This window comes from Silene latifolia, chromosome 2 (genome assembly GCF_048544455.1).
Source record: "Silene latifolia isolate original U9 population chromosome 2, ASM4854445v1, whole genome shotgun sequence".
NCBI lineage: Eukaryota > Viridiplantae > Streptophyta > Magnoliopsida > Caryophyllales > Caryophyllaceae > Silene > Silene latifolia.
In genome coordinates, this window is record NC_133527.1 from 43,294,887 (window position 1) to 43,314,849 (window position 19,963).

Here is a 19,963-nt window from a genome sequence, read left to right on the forward strand (position 1 = left end):
CATATACCTATTATTAGACTCCTCTAATAGTGAACTAATTAACTTATTAATTATTTGTTCTTTAGATCTAGTGCATGCATAACAAAATGAAAGATTTATAAGAAGAACAATGTTCCTTACATTGTTATGTATTTCGAAATTATGGGCACAAGTAAGGTCACCTTCCTTCACTTGTTCTTGAGCTAAATAATGATGGATGATCCTCCTAAGACTCCAAGTATATAAGCCACTCCAATAAATTGCACCCAAGATTAATCTCAAAAATTCCTACTAATATTAACTAGATATATAGTAGAAATGTTACCTTAATAATACTAATATTTCTATTATTACTACTTCTAGTAATAGATTTTATGTATTAGTATTTTAGAGAGATTTAAGAAATTGCATGTGAGGAAAGACTTGAGAGAAAAACAAGTAAAAGAAGCAACACCAAAAATGAGCAACTAATGCTCCCTTTTGTAAGCCAAAAACCGGTGGCTTTGAAGGTAGGTAGGAGTCTTTGCTTTTTGTTTTTACTCTTTTGTTTAGTGTAAGTAGAGTGTAGGAAGCCTAGGTGTAAGATGTAGCATGTAAAGGCTAGTGTGATATGTCACAATCACACAATAACCAACATCAACATAAGACAAAAGAGCATCTCTTGCTCTTCTTATTTTGTAGAAATCTTTGGACCTTATTTGGTCCATTTTTGCCTTTTGTCATTTGTCCCACAAATGCTTATAAGTCATATGTTTAACTATCTTACATTTTTAATTATTAATGTAACCATTTAACACTTAAATATTACAATTAATAATATAATATACACTCCACTTTTTGAGTAGTATACTACCATTATATCATCATATAATGGGTCCCTAATTACTAGTTAGTTAAAATTGCAACTTCTTGTAACTTTAAATAACTAATTACCTCTACCAAAAAACTTATATAATACCTCAACTAATTTAGTAATTTAACACTTAATTACTAAATTTAAATCTTATTTAATCACATTACAATAAGACGTAAAATTGCACTCTCATAATTAAGGAATTAATTAATCTGTATCGCATATAATTAATTAAATATCTATTTGGGCTTCATCCTATAGGTGTGACCTGAAGGGATCAACTGACCATCACCGTTACACGACAGTAATGTCAAACTCTAGTTAGCCAATCATTACCGATTAATGACGGTCAGTCGACTGTATAAAGAATCATCCCTCACGTATTCTTTATATGAGATTTACTAATGATATTTAAATCATGTGATCGCACTATTATTGAGGACACATTTCCCAACAATTGTATGAACCCTAATCCAATTAATCAAATTGTTGAATCATGATAAACCCTAAGTCAAAATCGATGATCCCTAATTCAAATATTTATTTATATTGTAAATTGTAATTGTAATTGAAATTGTTAATTAAGGTATTATGGTCAAATTTCATTTCATTATGAGTTATAATTATTTTAGTATGATTTAATTTTTTCAATATTATTATTATTTATGGAGTAAAGGTATTTTGAGAAACTATTTTATAATGTTTTAAACCTTCCTTTTTTGAGAAATTCCATTTCCTTGTTTGAAAAGATTGTTAGCTTCAATTTAGATAGGATAATAATATTTAATTTTCAAATTTTAAATTAGGTTTCAAATTTGATATTTGAAAAGATTTTAAGAATGATTTGAGGAAAGTTTTTTTTTGAAAATCTTCTCTTTTTGTTGAGAGTTTAGGTGGTAAAAAAAATATTTTGTTATTTTTCAAAATTACGGTTACAAAAAAAGGTTGAACGTGATAGGAAAAAAAAAACAAAAACAAAAAAACAAAGAGAAAAGATGGATTTCGATCTTAATTTACCTTGGGAAGACGAGGAGAACGTTAGGGAAGATGGTCTTGATTATATTATGGTAGATGATGTTGATGGTAATATTGTACATGATGTTGATGATAACGGAGAAGAGGAAGTTGTTAGCTTTAATAACTTTAGTTAGACGATTACTTATATGACGATGTTGCTCGTAATGGAGCTATCGGTGACGATGAGGCTGTTCACAATGAGGCTGTTGGCAATGAGGATGTTAACGATGATATCCATGAACCTCCTATTATTGAAGGGGGTATTTTGTGCAAAAGGTAGCTAATATGCTAAACATGGCGAACACTGACGTTGGGGAAGTTGATCCTCCGACAAAAGGAATGTCCTTTGCCAATTGTGATGATTTTATTGCATATTGTTACTTATATGCCTATCAACGCGGGTTTCAGTTTTTTATTAGGTCTAATAAAATTTTGGATTACTATACGAAAAAAGGGATAATGCGCCATGGTACTGGGAAGAGCGAACCTCGTTTCTACATGATGAACCGAATCAGACTATGTTGCACAAAGGGGGCGGATCCGAGCAAAAAGAATGGGTATATAAACGATCCCACATATAATAAATGCGGTTGTTTCGTACAAGCAACGTTAAAAGACGATTTAATTGTCATCAAAAAAGCTAGTATGGAGCACAATCATGATGATGTCGATCCCGCTAATAGTCGTCATATGGTGAGATACCGGTTATGGGATGAATATTTTAAAAGACGGGCTATGATGAATGATGAAGCCGGTATCTCAATTACTAAAAATTTCTACACTTTGGTCAGAGAAGTTTGTGGCCATGCTAATTTACCCATAAAAGAGCGGGATTTGAGGAACATGATCAATCAAGAACAACGTCGTAATAGAATTAAAGGTGATGCAAATGCTCTTGAAGAACGATTTATCAAGCTGAGAGAAATCGATCTCGACTTATACTATTCCCTCCAAAAGGATGAAGAAGGCAAGCTCCTTAATGTGTTTTGGGCTGATGGACGTTGCAGGGGTATGGCCAAGGTATTTGCTGATGCGGTTTCTTATGACTCTACCTTCCTCTGTAACAGGTAACAATCGAATTTTAAACTCGTATTAAACTCGTGTTTTAATCTCGTATTTTCATTCAACAATCGAGTTGTTTTCGTCTTGCCATCAGTTGATTTAGTCAAACAAGCTTTCGTCTTGCCATAAGTTAAGTAATTAACTACAATACGATATTGGAATTTTAATATTGTGTAGTATGTTTATAAATACATATTGTAGTTTTATTCTCGTATGAATACATATTGATTTAGTCAAACAAGCTTCTCGTATAAATACATATTTGTGGATAGCGGGGCCCATGGGGGCGCTTGGGAGAGAAGAGAAACAAGCGTTTGCATTTTTGTTGGAGTCGCCACCAATTTTTATGGGAAATTGGAACCGTTCGAATATCTCGTGTCATGTCAAGACACAAAGTAGAAACATGAACACTAAGCAATCGTTACCCTTAGCATTCTATGTCTAGAATGACTCTCGTGGATGCCAATGAACACGGGTGTTCATGGAGATCTGGAGTAAGGGGTGAGGGTACGTATTAGGAAGCTCTTTTGATCGAACACCTAATCCCGCCCGCCTCGATAGCGGCCTCTACTAATGATTAGGGAAGTTATTCGTACTCGATATATCGTCGATTGTATGCATGCAATGCAACATCCAAGTTTTAATCCTAGCATGTGAGAATTAATATTAAGTCGGTGAACAATTAATTTAGCATACAATTGGGTCGAAGTAGGATTTAATGCCCAATTACATGTGAGAACATTCAAATGATACAAGAAATAATGATAAATACAACAAAAGAAAATTACAATAATGAAAATTACAATAATTACAATGGATTAGGCGATTTATGTCGAAAATACCTTTAAAACGGATAATTTGAGAAAAAAGAATAAAAGAATAAAATTACGAACAGATCAGAAGGTGATAACACGAATAATAGTTAATTATACGTAAGCCAATTAAACTAGGTCAGGCAAAAAGGGAGTTCAGGGACAGAGCTCAACCTGGAACAGGCGCAGCAGGACTGCGCCCTCTGGAAGAGGCCCAGCAGATGTTGCGTCTGTTCCAAGGGTGAGTTCTGGCTGTGAAGCCGGAACTGCAAATCGTTAATGTTCTTGGGTTAATTTAATGATTGATTAATAATATTTACTCGGATGAAAGTGATTATCAGGTTAATTACATATGATTGATGGTCATAAAAGCAATAAAACATGAATGAGACGGAAATAAGACGGATTAATTACATGATTAATGATTGATTAGTGACATAGGTGAATGAAATAAACTAAACATGACAAATTAATAACGAATTAATGATGAACATGCGATACATATGACAAAAGACAGATTAAAATATATCAAAGACGAATTCCAGGAACTCAATATGAACAAATCGAACTTCTACAACCCGGATTGAATTTAATGACGAAAACCCGCAAATATGAGATTATAAGGGATTTAAGTCGGATTTAAACGATGAATTAAACATGTGAACGAACGATAATTAATATACATGTGAAATATCAGACTATTATGACGAAGAATCAAAGAACAAACAAATAAAGAGCAAACAACGAACGAGTTTACAGAGGACGAAGGAAGAAGAAAGGAAGCAGGAACTGCGGCAGCCTCACGAAGAGGCGCAGCAGGTACTGCGCTCCTTCGAAGAGGCGCAGCAGTTACTGCGTCCTTTCTCGACGGTTAGTCTTCTGGAAATCCGTAAAAAAGAGGTTTTAAAGCATGGTTTAGAAATTGGTTTTAACGAGGTATTTTCGACATAAACCTTACAATTGTGATACAATAATTAAAATACAATAAATAAAAGAGAGATTTACATCCTCAGATTTACATGTTGACGAAACGAGAAGGACTAAGATATCGATTAGTGATGCTCGACGCGAATGCAAAGAAAGTGCCCTCGTAAGAGGAAAACGATTAAGTTAATTAAGTTGATTGATGTGTAGTTGGTCAAGTTGGTCGGTCATGCAAACGAGGCTGGTACTCAGAAGGATCCGAGCTTACGTGGTTGAAAGATCAAGCACGTAGGCGCCAAAAGTAAGAACAAAAGTCTAGAATGCAAAGGGAAAAGAGAAGGGCGGACACTCGCGTGAGAAATATGAGGAGCGAAGGCTCCTATTTATACTAATCACGTGGAGGAAATAGGGTTTCGGAGACTCTTTGGAAGTGAATCTCGGAAAGATATGAAAAAGATACGAAAACTACGCAGAAAAGGACCTGGGAAGAGGCGCAGCAAGCACTGCGTCTCTTGGAAGAGGCGCAGCACCTGCTGCGTCTGTTCCCAAGTGGTTTCCTCCTGCGGAAGAAAGATTTACGTGTTTAAGTTATGGTAGGACGGAATAATTTGGTTTTCCTTAATATCTTATGTGAATATTTCGGGAAATTGTTTGCCAAAAGATTAAGATTGTGAAACATTTATAAAATATGGAATAAAAATATCCGGAACATTCCAGAACATTCCGACTTGGGATTTGAACGATTATCAGAAAATGGAGACGGTTTTAGGCTCGGACTTCAAATGTACTCTAATTACTGTCAAAACGACCGTATCGGCACGTAGATGACAACTAAGAGGTAGACATTGATATTTGAGCAATCACTTGACGATAAACTTAAGAATTTTCACAAATCGTTCCGCGTACCAAACATGCGGCCCAATCATCACAGGGTGGTTTGCGAGAGGTGCAGAAATGAGGTATCTACAATATTTAGTCAAAAATTTAAGAGAATTGATTTAGTTTAAGATTAATTGTTGGAAGAAGTTGTTGGAAGTGTTTGCTACTGAAATTGAATCTCTTTATGAATAAGATAGTAGTACTAATCTAAACTTGTTTTAAACTATATCTTAGTGTTTATAATCTACTTACCTTAACGACCGTTTACAATTGACAGGTACAAAATGCCGTTTACTCCATTTATTGGTGTAAATCATCACGGTATCACTGTTGTACTAGCATCCGCTTTGATTTCACACGAGGATGTCATTAGCTTTACTTGGGTGTTTAAGAGATGGTTAGATTGTATGGGTAGAGCTCCGTCAGTTATAATCGCAGATCAATGCAGGGGGATTGGTAAGGCTGTGAATGACGTATTTCCTAATATGCCTCACCGCTTGTGTCTTTGGCACATGATGCGAAATGGAGCAAAAAATTTGGGATCGAATCTGAGGTACGATGAAATTAAGACTGACCTTAATGATGTCGTTTATAAAAGTAAAGACATCGATGACTTTGAGGAATCTTGGGAACTTTTTGTAGTTAAATTTGGCTTACGAGACCATAATTGGACCAAAGAGGTATATGCAAATACGGCCCGTTGTATTGGAAGAACATATTTTGTGCAGTTATGTTATCCACGCAAAGTAGTGAGCAGACGAACCGATTCTTCAAGATTTACTTTAATCCACAAACAACTTTGTTTACCTTCCTTGCAAATTACGAAAATGCCCTACAGTTATAATAACATATGATCATTATAGCAAAGTACGTTTTAACATGAAATAAAGATATTAAGCTATGATCGGTTTACATGTCATAGTTATAATAACCCGTGATCACTATAGCTAAGTACGTTTTAACATGAAATAGAGATATTAAGCTATGATCGCTATAGCTAAGTACGTTTTAACATGAAATAGAGATATTAAGGTATGATCGTATCGCTAAGTACATTTTTACATGACATAGTTATAATAACCTATGATTACTATAGCTAAGTACATTTTAACATGAAATAGAGATATTAAGCTATGATCGGTATCGCTATGTACATTTTTACATGAAATAGTTATACTAAGCTATGATCACTATAGCTAAGTACATTTTAACATGAAATAGTTAAAATAAGCTATGATCGGTATAGCTAATTACGTTTTAACATGAAATAGAGATATTAAGCTATGATCGGTATCGCTAAGTACATTTTTACATGAAATAATTATACTAACCAGAACCCTATAAACCCTAACCCCTAAGACAGAACCCTAGAAACCCTAACCCCTAAAATTGTACCAAAATTCACATTTCGGATAATTCATATTTGTAGACTTAGATTTCTTATTTAAATACATTTTTACGCAAAAATAGTAATACTTAAAATCAAAATGTTATATCTAATTGACAATCGATTAGGATAAGTCACATGAAGGGCTAATAAACTTTAGAATTTAGGGTTCTTACACTTCCAATTAGTGTTAATTCAGTTTAAGGCTTAAGAGTCTTTAAAATTTAGGATACAATATTTTTATGATGTTATATTTTTAAATTCAAAATCAATTACGGAAACAATTAGGCCAGGCCGAATAATTTGATGCTAAAATCAGTGACAAATACAATATTTTAGGAAACAAATAAAACATCACATAAGTGTTTTCCATTTTTACGATTTCAAATTGATAACAATTTAGGAAATTTACTATTTGCCTTTTTTAAAAACCTAATTCAAAACCAAACACTACTAATTTTCAATTTTCCGCCATATTTTTAAAATTTGGGCCAATTATGTTAACTACTCAAAAACACTAACATTTACTGATATAATGAAATAATGAAATCAATAAATAAACGTGCTGATACCCCTTCTTAATTGGTTACTAGTCTATTTCTAAAATCCATTTATCCCGTGTTCGAACCTCACTAACAACAACTTTTTTTTTCTTCTCGCCCTAATTCCGTAATAACCTATTGGTCATCGGGATTCTACAGTTGAATTACGGAAATTTAATTAGGGTTAGACAAATTAACGTCAATTGAATTAGGGTTCGTAATTATTGAATCATGAATGAACAATTTTTTATCTTCTTGAATTAGGGTTCGTAAATTCGTAATTATTGAATTATTTAATTAGGGTTCATCATTAGAGTTCTACAATTTAGTTAGGGTTCATCAATTTTCACGAATTGAATTAGGGTTCATACTCTTCAACTTAGGTTAACTTTTTAAAATCCAACGAAAAAAATAAACCAATTACGACGAAAATAATAAGAAATTTATTTTAATTAATTCAAACGATTACAACTAAAATTATAACCAAAATAAAAACGTGGGAAAAGGACTAAACATGCTAAAACAAAACACAAGAAATACTAGAATTAAACTAAAATTGGAGGCGTCTTGCAGGCAACCGATATCAATCCCTAGTCCTCCATTCTGGATGCGTAGGAGGAGGAGGTGTAGGATGATCAGCGCTATATCCAAATTCATCCCGAACAAGTAAATCGTCTACCACGGGCATTGGTAGATACTCCAAATCACCAACTTGACGCCATTTAAGATGGTCATCGGGTAGAATTGCTATATTCTTAGTATTGTACTCTTCTTCATAAATGTACTCTATATTTTGGCAAGGTACACCATATAGAGCTTTTCGAAATCCTTCTTTGGAACGATTTCGATCATTGCTTGCACTAACCTTCGTGTTCCAAAGCATCCTGTTCGCGTGCTTTCATCTCACGTTCATAGCGATTCCTCATCACACCCAATTGTAATTTTAGAGCAGTCAATTTTGCATCGTGACTAGTCATTTCTACTTTCGAAATCGGATTTTTTATGAATGTGTTGTGTGAGTTATTTTCTAAAATGATCAATGATGGGATACTTACATACACAATCCCTTTACAAATTTCCCTCCCTTTTTTCCCTCCCAATTTTCCCTCCAAACTTTCCCTACAAAAACCAAAATAAATATAAACTTCAACTATTCTACATCCCAAAAAATCGGAAACAAAATATATGAACAATCTATCAATTAGGAATAAAATTTTAAAATAAAGATATGACAAAAGATTCCTTAAATACTTTGTTATATATTTCCTTGAATTAAGCACATTTACATAAATATGAAAATAAAATCTTCAACCATTAAGGAAACAATTATGGCCGAAAATAAACTTTGACTAATTAATAAGAATGAATTATATTTGTGTGAGCTATATAATGAAATAAAATTTTCTAATGTTCGTGTTTATACCCCTTGCTAAATTGGTTACTAGACTACCTGTAGACATTAACCCCCTTCTAATGCATCGTGTGTTCGACCCTTACTAACAACGTTTTTTTTCCCTTTTTTTTCCTTTTCCGCCTAGTTCCACACTAACATATGGAGATTTTGAAAAAATAAATCCGTATGATTAGGGATCATCATTTTCAATCCTAGAATTGAATTAGGTTTTACACAATCTAATTAAATTGGGGTTATTGAATTTTGACGAGATTAATTAGGGTTCAGTAATACTAATTGATTCATTTTTATTAATTGCATTAGGATTCATAAATTTGATTAGTATGTAATAGTCTCAATTTACGATTTCAAATTAGGGTTCATCCATGATTGATCGATTTTGACTTAGGGTTTATCATGATTGAACAATTTTGATTAATTGGATTAGGGTTCATACAATTGTACGCATTAATAATTGAATTAGGGATCTATTTTTACTTAGGGTTTATCATGATTGAACAATTTTGATGAATTGGATTAGGGTTCACACAATTGCACGAATTAATAATTGAATTAGGGTTTATGACGATTGATCGATTTTGAATTAGGGTTCAACCATGATTCACCATCAATTTTGCTTAATTCGATTCATACAATTGAATAAGGGTTAGACAAGTAGATTTAAATTAGGGGAAAAAATTAGACGAATTAATTAGGGTTCATTCATCATCAAATTTGATTGATTCACTTAGGCTAAAAAACCCGGGTTTTGTTTAATTGAAAAAATATAATACATTTAGTTATACCAATTGTAATTCATTACTGAAATTAATGAAAATCAAAACAAATAAAAAAAATTCAAAAATAAAATTAACTACATGTAGTTACCTAGTTAATATAATAAGTTAAATTACATAATTAACGCTAAAGTAACTCATTTAACTTCACTTGAGTTTGACACATGGCAAATTACAATTGGTTGTGTATGGGATTTCTATATACAACGTGTATCCATAGCCTTTTGGTATTTAAGTGTGAATTATGAAGTGAAATTAATGTTTGGTCATAAATAGGTATCCTAAGTAGCTTTGGAGATCATCTCAAGACATATTCTCATCAAATAGCTAACGAGGATAAGAGAGTGAAGATTATATTCGAACATAGATGGATGCATGAGATGCATTGCATGAGTTGATCTTTAGTTTCTTAAAAACTTTGTAAGTTTGTGGGAGATTAAAGAGAAAAAGGATTACGTATTTGAGGTAGTACCTCGCACCTTGTAGTTTTTGAGTATATACACATTTTTTCTGAGCATTTACCATTTATAAATATAATTTTTGAGCAATATTATATTTTTGTCGTGTAATATTTTAGTAAATGTGCTCAAAAACTTTATACTAAAGCAGAACTCAAAAACTTTAAAACAAAACTCAGAAAATAAACAATGAGAGGTACTAGCTCAAATGTATAGTCTATGAACTGAAGATGAAATTAAGGTTTTTTTTTTTAGTATCAATGATACATAATATTATGTACATATTGATAATTGTAAGTTTGAATACAGTATTCTGTATATATATATAATAAGGATTCACACTAATGTGTTTTTTTATGTACGGAGTAAAATTTTATTTTTGTAATTATTAAAACCATTAATTGTGTTTTCAGGACAATTACTGCAAAAAGAATGGATTAACGGCCGGATTAAAACATAAGAAACCATCTTTCTCCATTGGTTCGTTTATGGAATACAAGGAAAAGAAATCATTTCTCTTTAGTCTCTTGTAGAAGGTGTTTTAAAATAGGCTAAGAAACCATTTTTCTAACTTTTGTGGTTTCTTTTCTAGCGACCAAAGAAACCATTTAACTATCCACAAAATCTCATTGAAGACGGCGATATTCGTCACAAGCTTGTGACGAATACCATTTCCACTCACAAAATACCCATGAGAGGTGAGTGGGGAAGCACATGGGGGGTGCCCCACCTTGTCCCCTCTCCCTTTTTGTGAGAGGTCTTCAGCTTGTGACGGGATTAGCCCGTTACTTGCTAACTATCATCATTGGGTTTTTACTATTATCCAAAGAGAGCAATTTTTTTTAGATGGTTTCTTATCCTAAGAGATCTTTGACTTAGAGACCATCTCTATTAGGCCAATTTACAATGGTCTCTTAGCTCTTTTGTTTTGTAGTAGTGACTCATTTATACTACAACAAAAGCACTCGGACATATTAACTCCAAAATCTGACCATGCAATGTTCCATTTGACACCAGTATACCACCTGATGGAAATATGACTCTACGTGCCGCCGCGTCTGCAGCAAGATCAATCTGGCTTCCATTCCAGTCAGTTACCTAGTCAAAATGGCATTCAAATTCAAAAGAATACGTCTGAGTATTATATTATAGAAATAAAAAAATCAAAATTTGACACTATTTTTGGCCCAACACCTAGAGAAAATAGGCATAGAGAGAGCATCGCACACCTTTCCACCGGCTTCATGCACACAAATCATTCCAACAGCGTGATCCCATGCCTATAAATATGAATCAATGGATTAACAGAAAGATTATTAACACTTTAAAAATGAAATTAAATGCTAGTAAAATACCTTTATAATTGTTCGAGTCCTTGATCGAAGAATGAAAATAGATGCTCTACCTGAAGCCACCGTCAAATATTTGCATAAACTGCATAATAGACAACATTTTAGAATAGAAATTGGCAACTACTCCATACTATGTCAGAAGAGTATGCTCCAAAGGAGAAGCAGCAACCAGCTGCTTGGTCAGATCAGACCGTCAGACAATGATACTTGGTTCGATTTACAATAATAAATTACTGACACAAACAAGTTCCACAAAGGCAGCAATGCACACAAAGTGTAATCATTCAGTGTTTAGCAAAGCAGTTTTTATAATTATACGGTATGGAATATCCACCCTGTCTCCAATCTCCTAACCTGATTATGAGGCCACCTTCTTGGTGGCAAGGAGTCAAGTACAACAGTACTAGTACTAGTTACACTCGGTTAGAAGTTAGAACTGTCTGACATGGATATATCTCCAAGGGTTGGACTCGACTATTTTCTGAAAAATCCTTTTTTACTTTTGACTTAAAGTATCCAAGTGTCCAAACTCTTGTCGGAGTGTCCGGTGCCAGAAATGAGTACAAGAAGTAAAACGAAGAGTCGGAGTAACATGTGAGAAATACCATACCTTCCACAGCATGTTGGGAGAAGTATTATTTGGTCATTCTCTAGATTATTTGGCCCACTTGTTTCACGAAAAGATTTTGACAGTGGTAATGAATCCCACGTTTGACTCTCAGGTATACAGAAACATGCTTCATGAACTGTAGAACATTCATTGACAAAGCATTTTTCCCAAACGCTATTCATGGCCATTAAATTATCTATCATAACAGATAACTTCATTTTCCAAGTCCCACAGCCTGTATGGGCAGCCATTATGATCCCTGATTCAGATTCAGTCCCTTGGACATCGGACACGGATTTATTGATGAAATCCCCCCGCCACTTCGGGCAGCCCATAACTCCAAGAACTATTTCTCCTTCCACTATAAGTGCCAGGCCTACCTACAAATATAATCACAAAGAATAGAAATTGGATCAACCAAACCAACATCAAAAGAATAAATACCAATATTGTTGGTTGGTTGGTCATTGATAATCACCTTACATAAAAGTCTAGACTTGCATATTATACAATCATGTAGAAACATTGGCATCTACCATCAGTAATGTGCAGAAAACAATTTAAAGCATCAAAAGGGGCTCCTATGAACACATATGTGGTTAACAGTACACTGGAGGAGTAGAGGTGGGGTCTGGGAAATCCATATCAGGTGACAAACACTGAATGATCAGGCCAACTGGATCTTCTAACGTTGATGAGCAACAATTTGCATATATTGGCGGTGAACCTAACAATTAGATTGGGTCCCAACATTGTTTTCCACATGGATCAAGATATCCAGAAGAGTGACATACACGGTACACGGTTTAAATGGAAAAATAAAATAAAAAAACATTGTAGATCATTTGGATCGACCTGGAAAACAAGTGGATTGGATCCCAACCATGGTTTATATCGTGGTACTGGTCGTGATAACGGGTGGTAACGTTGTCATGGAATCATCCGTGGATACTAGATATTTTATCTTAAAAGTATTTTTAGATATTTTATTATCTATTGTCTATTTCTATGATGATCAGACTCATGTACAAGGATCCCACACGGATACGAATTCAACGTCTGATCCTTAAAATCTAAAAATAAAGGACTCAAGGACAAGTTGGAAGATTTGAATTTGGAATCAGCTAGTCGATGTTGTGGATTGCAATAATGGTTAAACTTTTATTTTAGTAAAGATGAATATAAAAAATGAAATAGATATCATTACGGTCTGCAAAATATTTTTATTTATGAACCATCGGGAATTTTATTGCACACAAGGAGGGATCAAAGGGACACGATGTCTACGATGGGGTTCTATCAGCGGTGGAAACGATGATGTACGCGAATGGATCTTGCGCTCTTCCCCGCCAATGTTCTTACAATACAAGGCTCACTTCAAAAACTTTTCGAGTCTTTAAAGGCCAAACTTTGAGGCCTCGCCTCTCAATGTCTAATTTTAATTGCAAGGGGCAACCTATAGGATATCCATTGGCCATAGCCTAAGTGGAGGATCACACTGGCTTGCCCACTGTCTGAGGTTGGAACTATTAAGCCAAGTCATCAAACACATCACTTTCTAGTACAAGCTGCCTTGCAGCTACCTCAAAGACTTGCAAATGTTAAGGATGCCAAGAGTACTCATCTAATATCCGCAATTCTTTGTTGCGATACTTTGCTCGATATTAGCTAACTCGCCGTCGGACATTAACGACTACCAAAGTAATTTTTTTTTTTTTGAAAAGACTAGTAGTACAAAAGAAATGAGATTAGAATAGAAAAAGATTCAAGAGAGAAATAATTTTTGAATCATTTGCTATAGAACAGAAAGGTTAAAGATAAAGGAATAGCGAAATTATAATTTAAAAAAAAAAAAAAAAACTTCAAGTAATAGAAAGTAATTTGCTTAATCAGCTATGGGAACACGAAAGGCGTATGATTATTTATGATTATCATTCAAGCTAAGATCTAATAATCAAGAAATATTTAAATTATTTTTCTTAGGATACAATTCTCTTTTATCTTTCAATGTTTCCTCAGTTATTTGGTTATTTTATTGCTTGTAATTGGTATTTAATGTTCTTGATCTTCGTGTTGATAGTTGGCATGAATTACATTGTTGGTCATTAGATTAGTACTTAGTAGTTGGCTACATTATTTCGACACATGAGATTGATGTCGAGTTGTGTGTCAACACAACACGGCACATAACATGTGTCGGATACATCGAAAACTGACATATCTTAATGTCTACAAAATCAAAATCATACAAGTGCTAATCAGTAAGGAACATACCACATACATGGCGCTGCCGCCTTTGAGAAAGCCTCGTGTACCATCAATTGGATCAAGTACCTATAAAATAACAGAGATATATACTCAACATTAACTAAAATCTGCACGTCTCCTGGTGTTCAAAGAATTTAAATAATGATGGTAGGACAATAGATCGGGTTGCTAAGACAACCGATCAATTGGATCAAACATGCACCATAGCCATGAGCAGGGGCCACGGTTTTAAATTGCCTCAATTACCGCAGTCAACGTGCTCAAGCAAAAAAAAAAATAGTATCTAGGAATATTTAGATAGAGAACATGTCACATCACTACTTCAAAGGCAATATGAAAGCTTTTAACATATAGAATACCTGAAGGGAGAAAGCTTCAAGAAGTAGACTGTTCATAGTCATGACGACTGATGCAAAAATAAAAGGTGAACAGGATGCGATTGTTCATTGGTTTTTGATAGCACTTGAATACATCAGAAGATGAAAATTCCTCGAAGGCTTACCCAGTATGTAGCTGGCTTGTCATCAAAAGCAACTGCATTATTCCCTCCTCTATCAATAGCTTGCAGCACTTCATCCTCTTGCAGCTGATTATATGCGGAACTTGTGTTGTCCTTCACAACATTTAGCACGGCATTAGCTAAATTGTTAGAGCGCAAGAAAGCCGAGTCCTCTTCAGCTACCAAGGGAATCGAGGGAAACAGCTTTCCAAGCTCTGTTGAAAGAAATAGTATAGCTGATTATACAATGAGCAAGATAAATGTTCTTTCCTTTGATCCAATCAGCAGTATAGCTGATCAAACAATAAGCAAAATACATGTACTTTCGTTTGATCCAATCAGCAGTTGTATGATTATCATAATGTTACGATCGGCCAAATAATCAAAAGCAACAATAAAGTTCTGAACCTAGGTTGCATCAGCTGCATAAATTGACATGATTCGGAGAGAAAGGAAGTGAATTGAATGGTTCTTCATAGCAGAGACTCTATCAAAGGCAAAAGGGTTCTGCTCCAGCATGGTAAATTATGGGTGACAATAACTCCATGGGACTATGGGAGTATTCAACTGCTCCATAGGAGTTTATAAGACACCAATCCAATCATAATGGTGAAGTGTGATAAAAGTATGGAGATATGCCCCTCTTAAATTCATCCCATATTTATTGTCCTCATTTGGCCATTATGCCCGTTAACTATTCCAAATAAATGTAGGATTTGACATGTTTGATATATTAAGACCATTATTTTCATAATATTATTTTTCTAAAATTGTAAACTGTGAGAAAATATCGGTCAAAGTCGGCATTGTTTGACCAGTGAAGTCAAATGTGGACAATAAAAATGGGATGAAGTTACTACCTTACTCCCAATGTTTAGAAGTACACTGCGACATATTAATACATATGCATTCTCATCAAAAAAAGAATCACAACTTCAAAATGAATTAACAAGCTCAATAAAATCACTTGTCATATTCATCAAACAAATTGACAAAAGAAAGTAGATAAATTTGTCAACTTCTTCAATCAATATGGTATGTAACACCCCACGGTAATTGAAGAGGTCTAGTGATAGGCTTAAATGACTAGTGCTTAAAGGGATTGGAAGTACTACTCATATCAACAAAGTGCACTTTCTTTTATGGTCATCCATGCGAAAGAACTCCAAAGTTTAACGTGCTTGACTTGGAGTAGTCTTAGGATGGGTGACCTCCTGGGAAGGTTTCCGAGATGCGCATGAGTGAGGACAAAATGCACTATAAAGGACCCGTGTTGATCTGTGGGCCATGTACACAGCCTGGTGAGCTATCATAAGTAACCGCTCCCGACCCGGTTTGGGCCGGGGTGTTACAAGTGGTATCAGAGCAACCCTGCGACCGTGTGGTGATCGGAGGCAGTTGTTATACGCTCCTGGAGGCAGTGGTTATACGCTCCACTGTGATCACACACCTAGCGGAGTGCACTTTCTTTTATGGTCATCCATGCGAAAGAACTCCAAAGTTAAACGTGCTTGACTGGGAGTAGTCTTAGGATGGGGGACCTCTTTGGAAGGTTTCCGGGATGCGCATGAGTGAGGACAAAATGCGCTATAAAGGACCCGTTTGGGCCGGGGTGTTACTTGGTAACTACTCATTTTGTTTCATAAATAAGCTCTTGTATATTTTGATGACTATGAAAACACATTTTGGATGATTAACTAACTCATCTTGATGAATATGATATATTGGTGTTTAGAGTACCATATTCATGGTGTGTGATATAATAATTTTTTTAGCATCAGGTGTTTAGCTCTTGCAACTCCTTGAATTGTTGGAACAGCGAGCTCTTTACCCTAAATACAAACATGTTGACACCAATGTGTAACTCTGCCACAAAATTTAAGTCCGAAACTTGGAAAAACTCGAGATAATGTAGCTTCAACATGAAATTTTAGTTTTTCCTAGTATAAATATCCACTTAACAACACAACATCCCTATGGTTTGAAAGCATGACATTGATGTTCAACTGCAACATGCATATGCAGAAGAGTTTTAAAGTAAACCCTATACAAACTCCCTTGATGCTATAAAGCTTCTATAACACAAGGTTTAAAATCGCCTGTCACAAATACTATGAACTAGCTCTAGAAGAATTTTTAGATTTTTTACAGGTGATACAATGAACCTTGAAACTATTTCAAGACATGGGTAATATACCATAATGTTTTAGTGAGCAGGGTTGTACACTAGTGTCTCAATATGATGACTATTTCATTTATTTGTTATTAAGTCTTAAGTAAGACCATTGTATGTAAAAATTTGCCTTCGGTGAATACATTGAGATCTTATGCAAGTGCATACCCTCTTACTTATGAAAAATATAGTCCTCTCTCTCTTTTTTCTTTGTAAACTCATTAGACTGTGCCAGAGCTGTTTGTTGATATACACATTTTGGTACTTTGCTACACGGACATACGGCAGTTCATTTGCAAACCCACGCCCAAATAAGCCAAATATTAAAAAAAGCATAGTAGCCCTGATCTCACCCATCTCCAAACATCCCACATATATAGAAACTCCACCTCCATTTCCCCCTCCCACCCCCTCAAAAACCCTAGCATTCAGCCACACCATTCCCCTCAAAACCCGTAAAAATGTCATCAACATCTGCCGCCATCCGCCCACTGGTCTCAGTCCAACCCCTGGACTCCGACATTACCACCAACGGCGGTTATGCACCTTAAGCAATGGTATCCTAAAAGTGTCGAACAATGAGTCTTTGAGATAGGGTCTTATTTCTAAATCAATCTAAGATTCTCCTATTGAGTTCCAGCTTCATATGGTTCACTATACAACCTACTAAATAATGAGCTCTATGTACTTTAAGCAATGCTACTTAAACACCAACAATTGATTTGTTTAAAAGTCAGGACAATATTCGTTTCTCGTGAAGTTAGTAATATCGCCACAAGACTGAATATCACAACAAGATAAAATTATGTGGCTTTATGATTTTCATTTTCTAACACCAACATTACAAATTTAGTGTACCTATGAGTCTATAACATATAACGAGCAAATTAACTGCCAGATAGTGTGAGTTTCAACCTCGATAAATTAACAAGAAATAGAAAAACAAGATTAAGTCAGCACATCCGCGACTAAAAATGTATGGAAACTTATATACCTAGACTAATGAGCGCTTGAACGCTGAAATCCGCAATTGTGACCGGAGTGTTGTCATTCTTCTCCAAAACTCTTCTATCATCCGATAATAAAGACTTCTGCACCTGTTATTCATCATTCATCAATGATATTACGCATTAACGCATATGATAAAACAATCTATTAAATTCAAAAAAAATCAACAACTTCGATTATATATACAAAAAATCAACAACTTCAATTAAATTTCAAAATTAACAACTTCCATTGATTTCAAAAAATCAACAACTTCGACTAAATTCAAAAAATCAACAATTTCGATCAAATTTCAAAAGTCGACAGCTTCGATTAAGGTCAACAATGAACTTCGATTAATTATAATAGTGAAAAAATTCAATTAATTACAATAATGAACAACTTCGATTAAATAATGAAAAATCTACAAGTACGAAATTCACAAGAGAGGGAAGGAGAGATTACGTCGACGCAAATACGGCAAGATTTGTGGACGACATTAACAGCAGCTTCAAGCTCTTTAAAATACTTAGCTTTCTTCAGCGCCACCGGCAAACTCGCTCTAAAACGATTTCAACATATAAAAATAATTCATCGAAAATTGATTTTTTTTCCAGAAAACAAAAAATGTGTGGATTATTATACCTTATGGAGAAGAAATTGGAGGAAGAATGGCGGAAAATGGAGGAAGAGAAGGGAGTAACAGAGGTGAGATTAGAGAATCGGAAAGGAGAATATCGAAGATCCATGATTAGTGGTGGAGTAGTGACGAGTGATTACGGAAGAAGAAAGGGGGGAGAAGTCGTTGAAAAGTTTCAACGGTCGTCCTCCTTCCCCAACGATCTACAGCTACCCAAGCCGGTTATTTTTTTTAGTGATGTCGTGTTTCATATCTTAGTGTCCAACTATCGTGCTATTTGACACAAACATTAAATATTAAAAAAAAAATGTAATTGCTAAATTCAACAAGTCATCTTACTCAATCCCATACATTTTGTCTGTTTTTTCCACTACTACCCTTTATTTAAAAAAAAAAAACAATTCCCAACCCCGACACTCCTTCCCACGGCCCCAATCACCCTCCACAAGCACCGGTCACCTGCCCTCGGCGCCAACCTCCTGCCCCCATCGCCATCAACCCCGTCGTCAATCCAACACCTCCGTTACGACTGAAGATGGATCGAATGATGATTGCGGCTGAGTCAAGGCGACGAACATGGTGAGGAGAGGGTGGTCGGCAGGGGGCGAGGAGGGGTAATCAGCGGTGAGAGGTAGTCGACGGTGGCAAGGGTGTTCGGCGGTAATGGGTAGTTGACGGAAGCAAGGGTGGGGTGGTTGGCCGTTGGAGTTTTTTTATTATTATTATTTATTTCTCCCTTGGTGAGAATGAAAATTTAGGGTAAGAAATGAGAGGGGTAAAATCGGAAAAAAAAAATGAAAAAATGTGTGGAATTTAGTAAAAGTGTGTGCGAGATTTAGCAAGTCCCAAAAAAAGTATTTAGATATTATAAAATGGCGAGCTGTTAGAAGATTAAGGCAATGGAACATGAAAGTGGGACATAGGATCCATATTCGACCCCGGGGAAAGAAAAATTAAGAGTTATGCCTAACATGTCTCTCCGAATAACGAGATGGATAATCCAAAAAAGCTTTTTTAGAAGAGGAGACAACGCCTCGATTAGCTAGCCAATCGCTAGCATGATTTGCTTGTCTATAAGCATGCTCAAGCTTTGACCACTCATCCTTCCTCATTATTAATGTTTTTGGAAAGCTTGACTAGCGGACGGAGATTATTGTTAACTAAATAATAATCTTTAATTAAACTTATGGAAGGAGCATCGTCCATCTGAATAAGGAGCCGAGTGAGGGGGAGATGGTGTGCAAACTTCAAGCCTTCAACAAGTGCTAGTCACTCAGCATGCATCGACGAATATGTACCACAAGAGAAGTACTAAGCTGTAATAAAGTTTT

General features: G+C 35.0%; 2 protein-coding genes across 4 annotated transcripts; one reads left to right on the forward strand and one right to left on the reverse strand.

Moving 5' to 3' along the window:
* The first annotated feature begins 2,143 nt into the window (after positions 1 to 2,143).
* LOC141640703 (protein FAR1-RELATED SEQUENCE 8-like) lies at positions 2,144 to 6,380 on the forward strand. The gene is made up of 2 exons (XM_074449387.1): positions 2,144 to 2,916; positions 5,804 to 6,380. Exons 1-2 carry the CDS (start codon positions 2,144 to 2,146, stop codon positions 6,378 to 6,380), a joined length of 1,350 nt encoding a protein of 449 aa, XP_074305488.1.
* Positions 6,381 to 10,552: 4,172 nt separating this feature from the next.
* Positions 10,553 to 19,000, reverse strand: LOC141642664 (putative 3'(2'),5'-bisphosphate nucleotidase, mitochondrial). Of its 3 annotated transcripts, none has more exons than XR_012543389.1 (10): positions 18,638 to 19,000; positions 18,458 to 18,554; positions 18,000 to 18,102; positions 14,836 to 15,047; positions 14,340 to 14,399; positions 12,066 to 12,445; positions 11,459 to 11,537; positions 11,333 to 11,383; positions 10,901 to 11,201; positions 10,553 to 10,715 (listed from the first exon to the last, which is right to left on the reverse strand). XR_012543389.1 is itself a non-coding variant. In XM_074451525.1 (9 exons), exons 1-9 carry the CDS (start codon positions 18,739 to 18,741, stop codon positions 11,049 to 11,051), a joined length of 1,239 nt encoding a protein of 412 aa, XP_074307626.1. In that variant the 5' UTR covers positions 18,742 to 19,000; the 3' UTR covers positions 10,553 to 11,048. The 3 variants fall into 3 exon arrangements, 1 of the variants encoding a protein (XP_074307626.1); XR_012543388.1 differs by having other exon boundaries at positions 10,893 to 11,201; XM_074451525.1 differs by having other exon boundaries at positions 10,553 to 11,201.
* Positions 19,001 to 19,963: the final 963 nt, after the last annotated feature.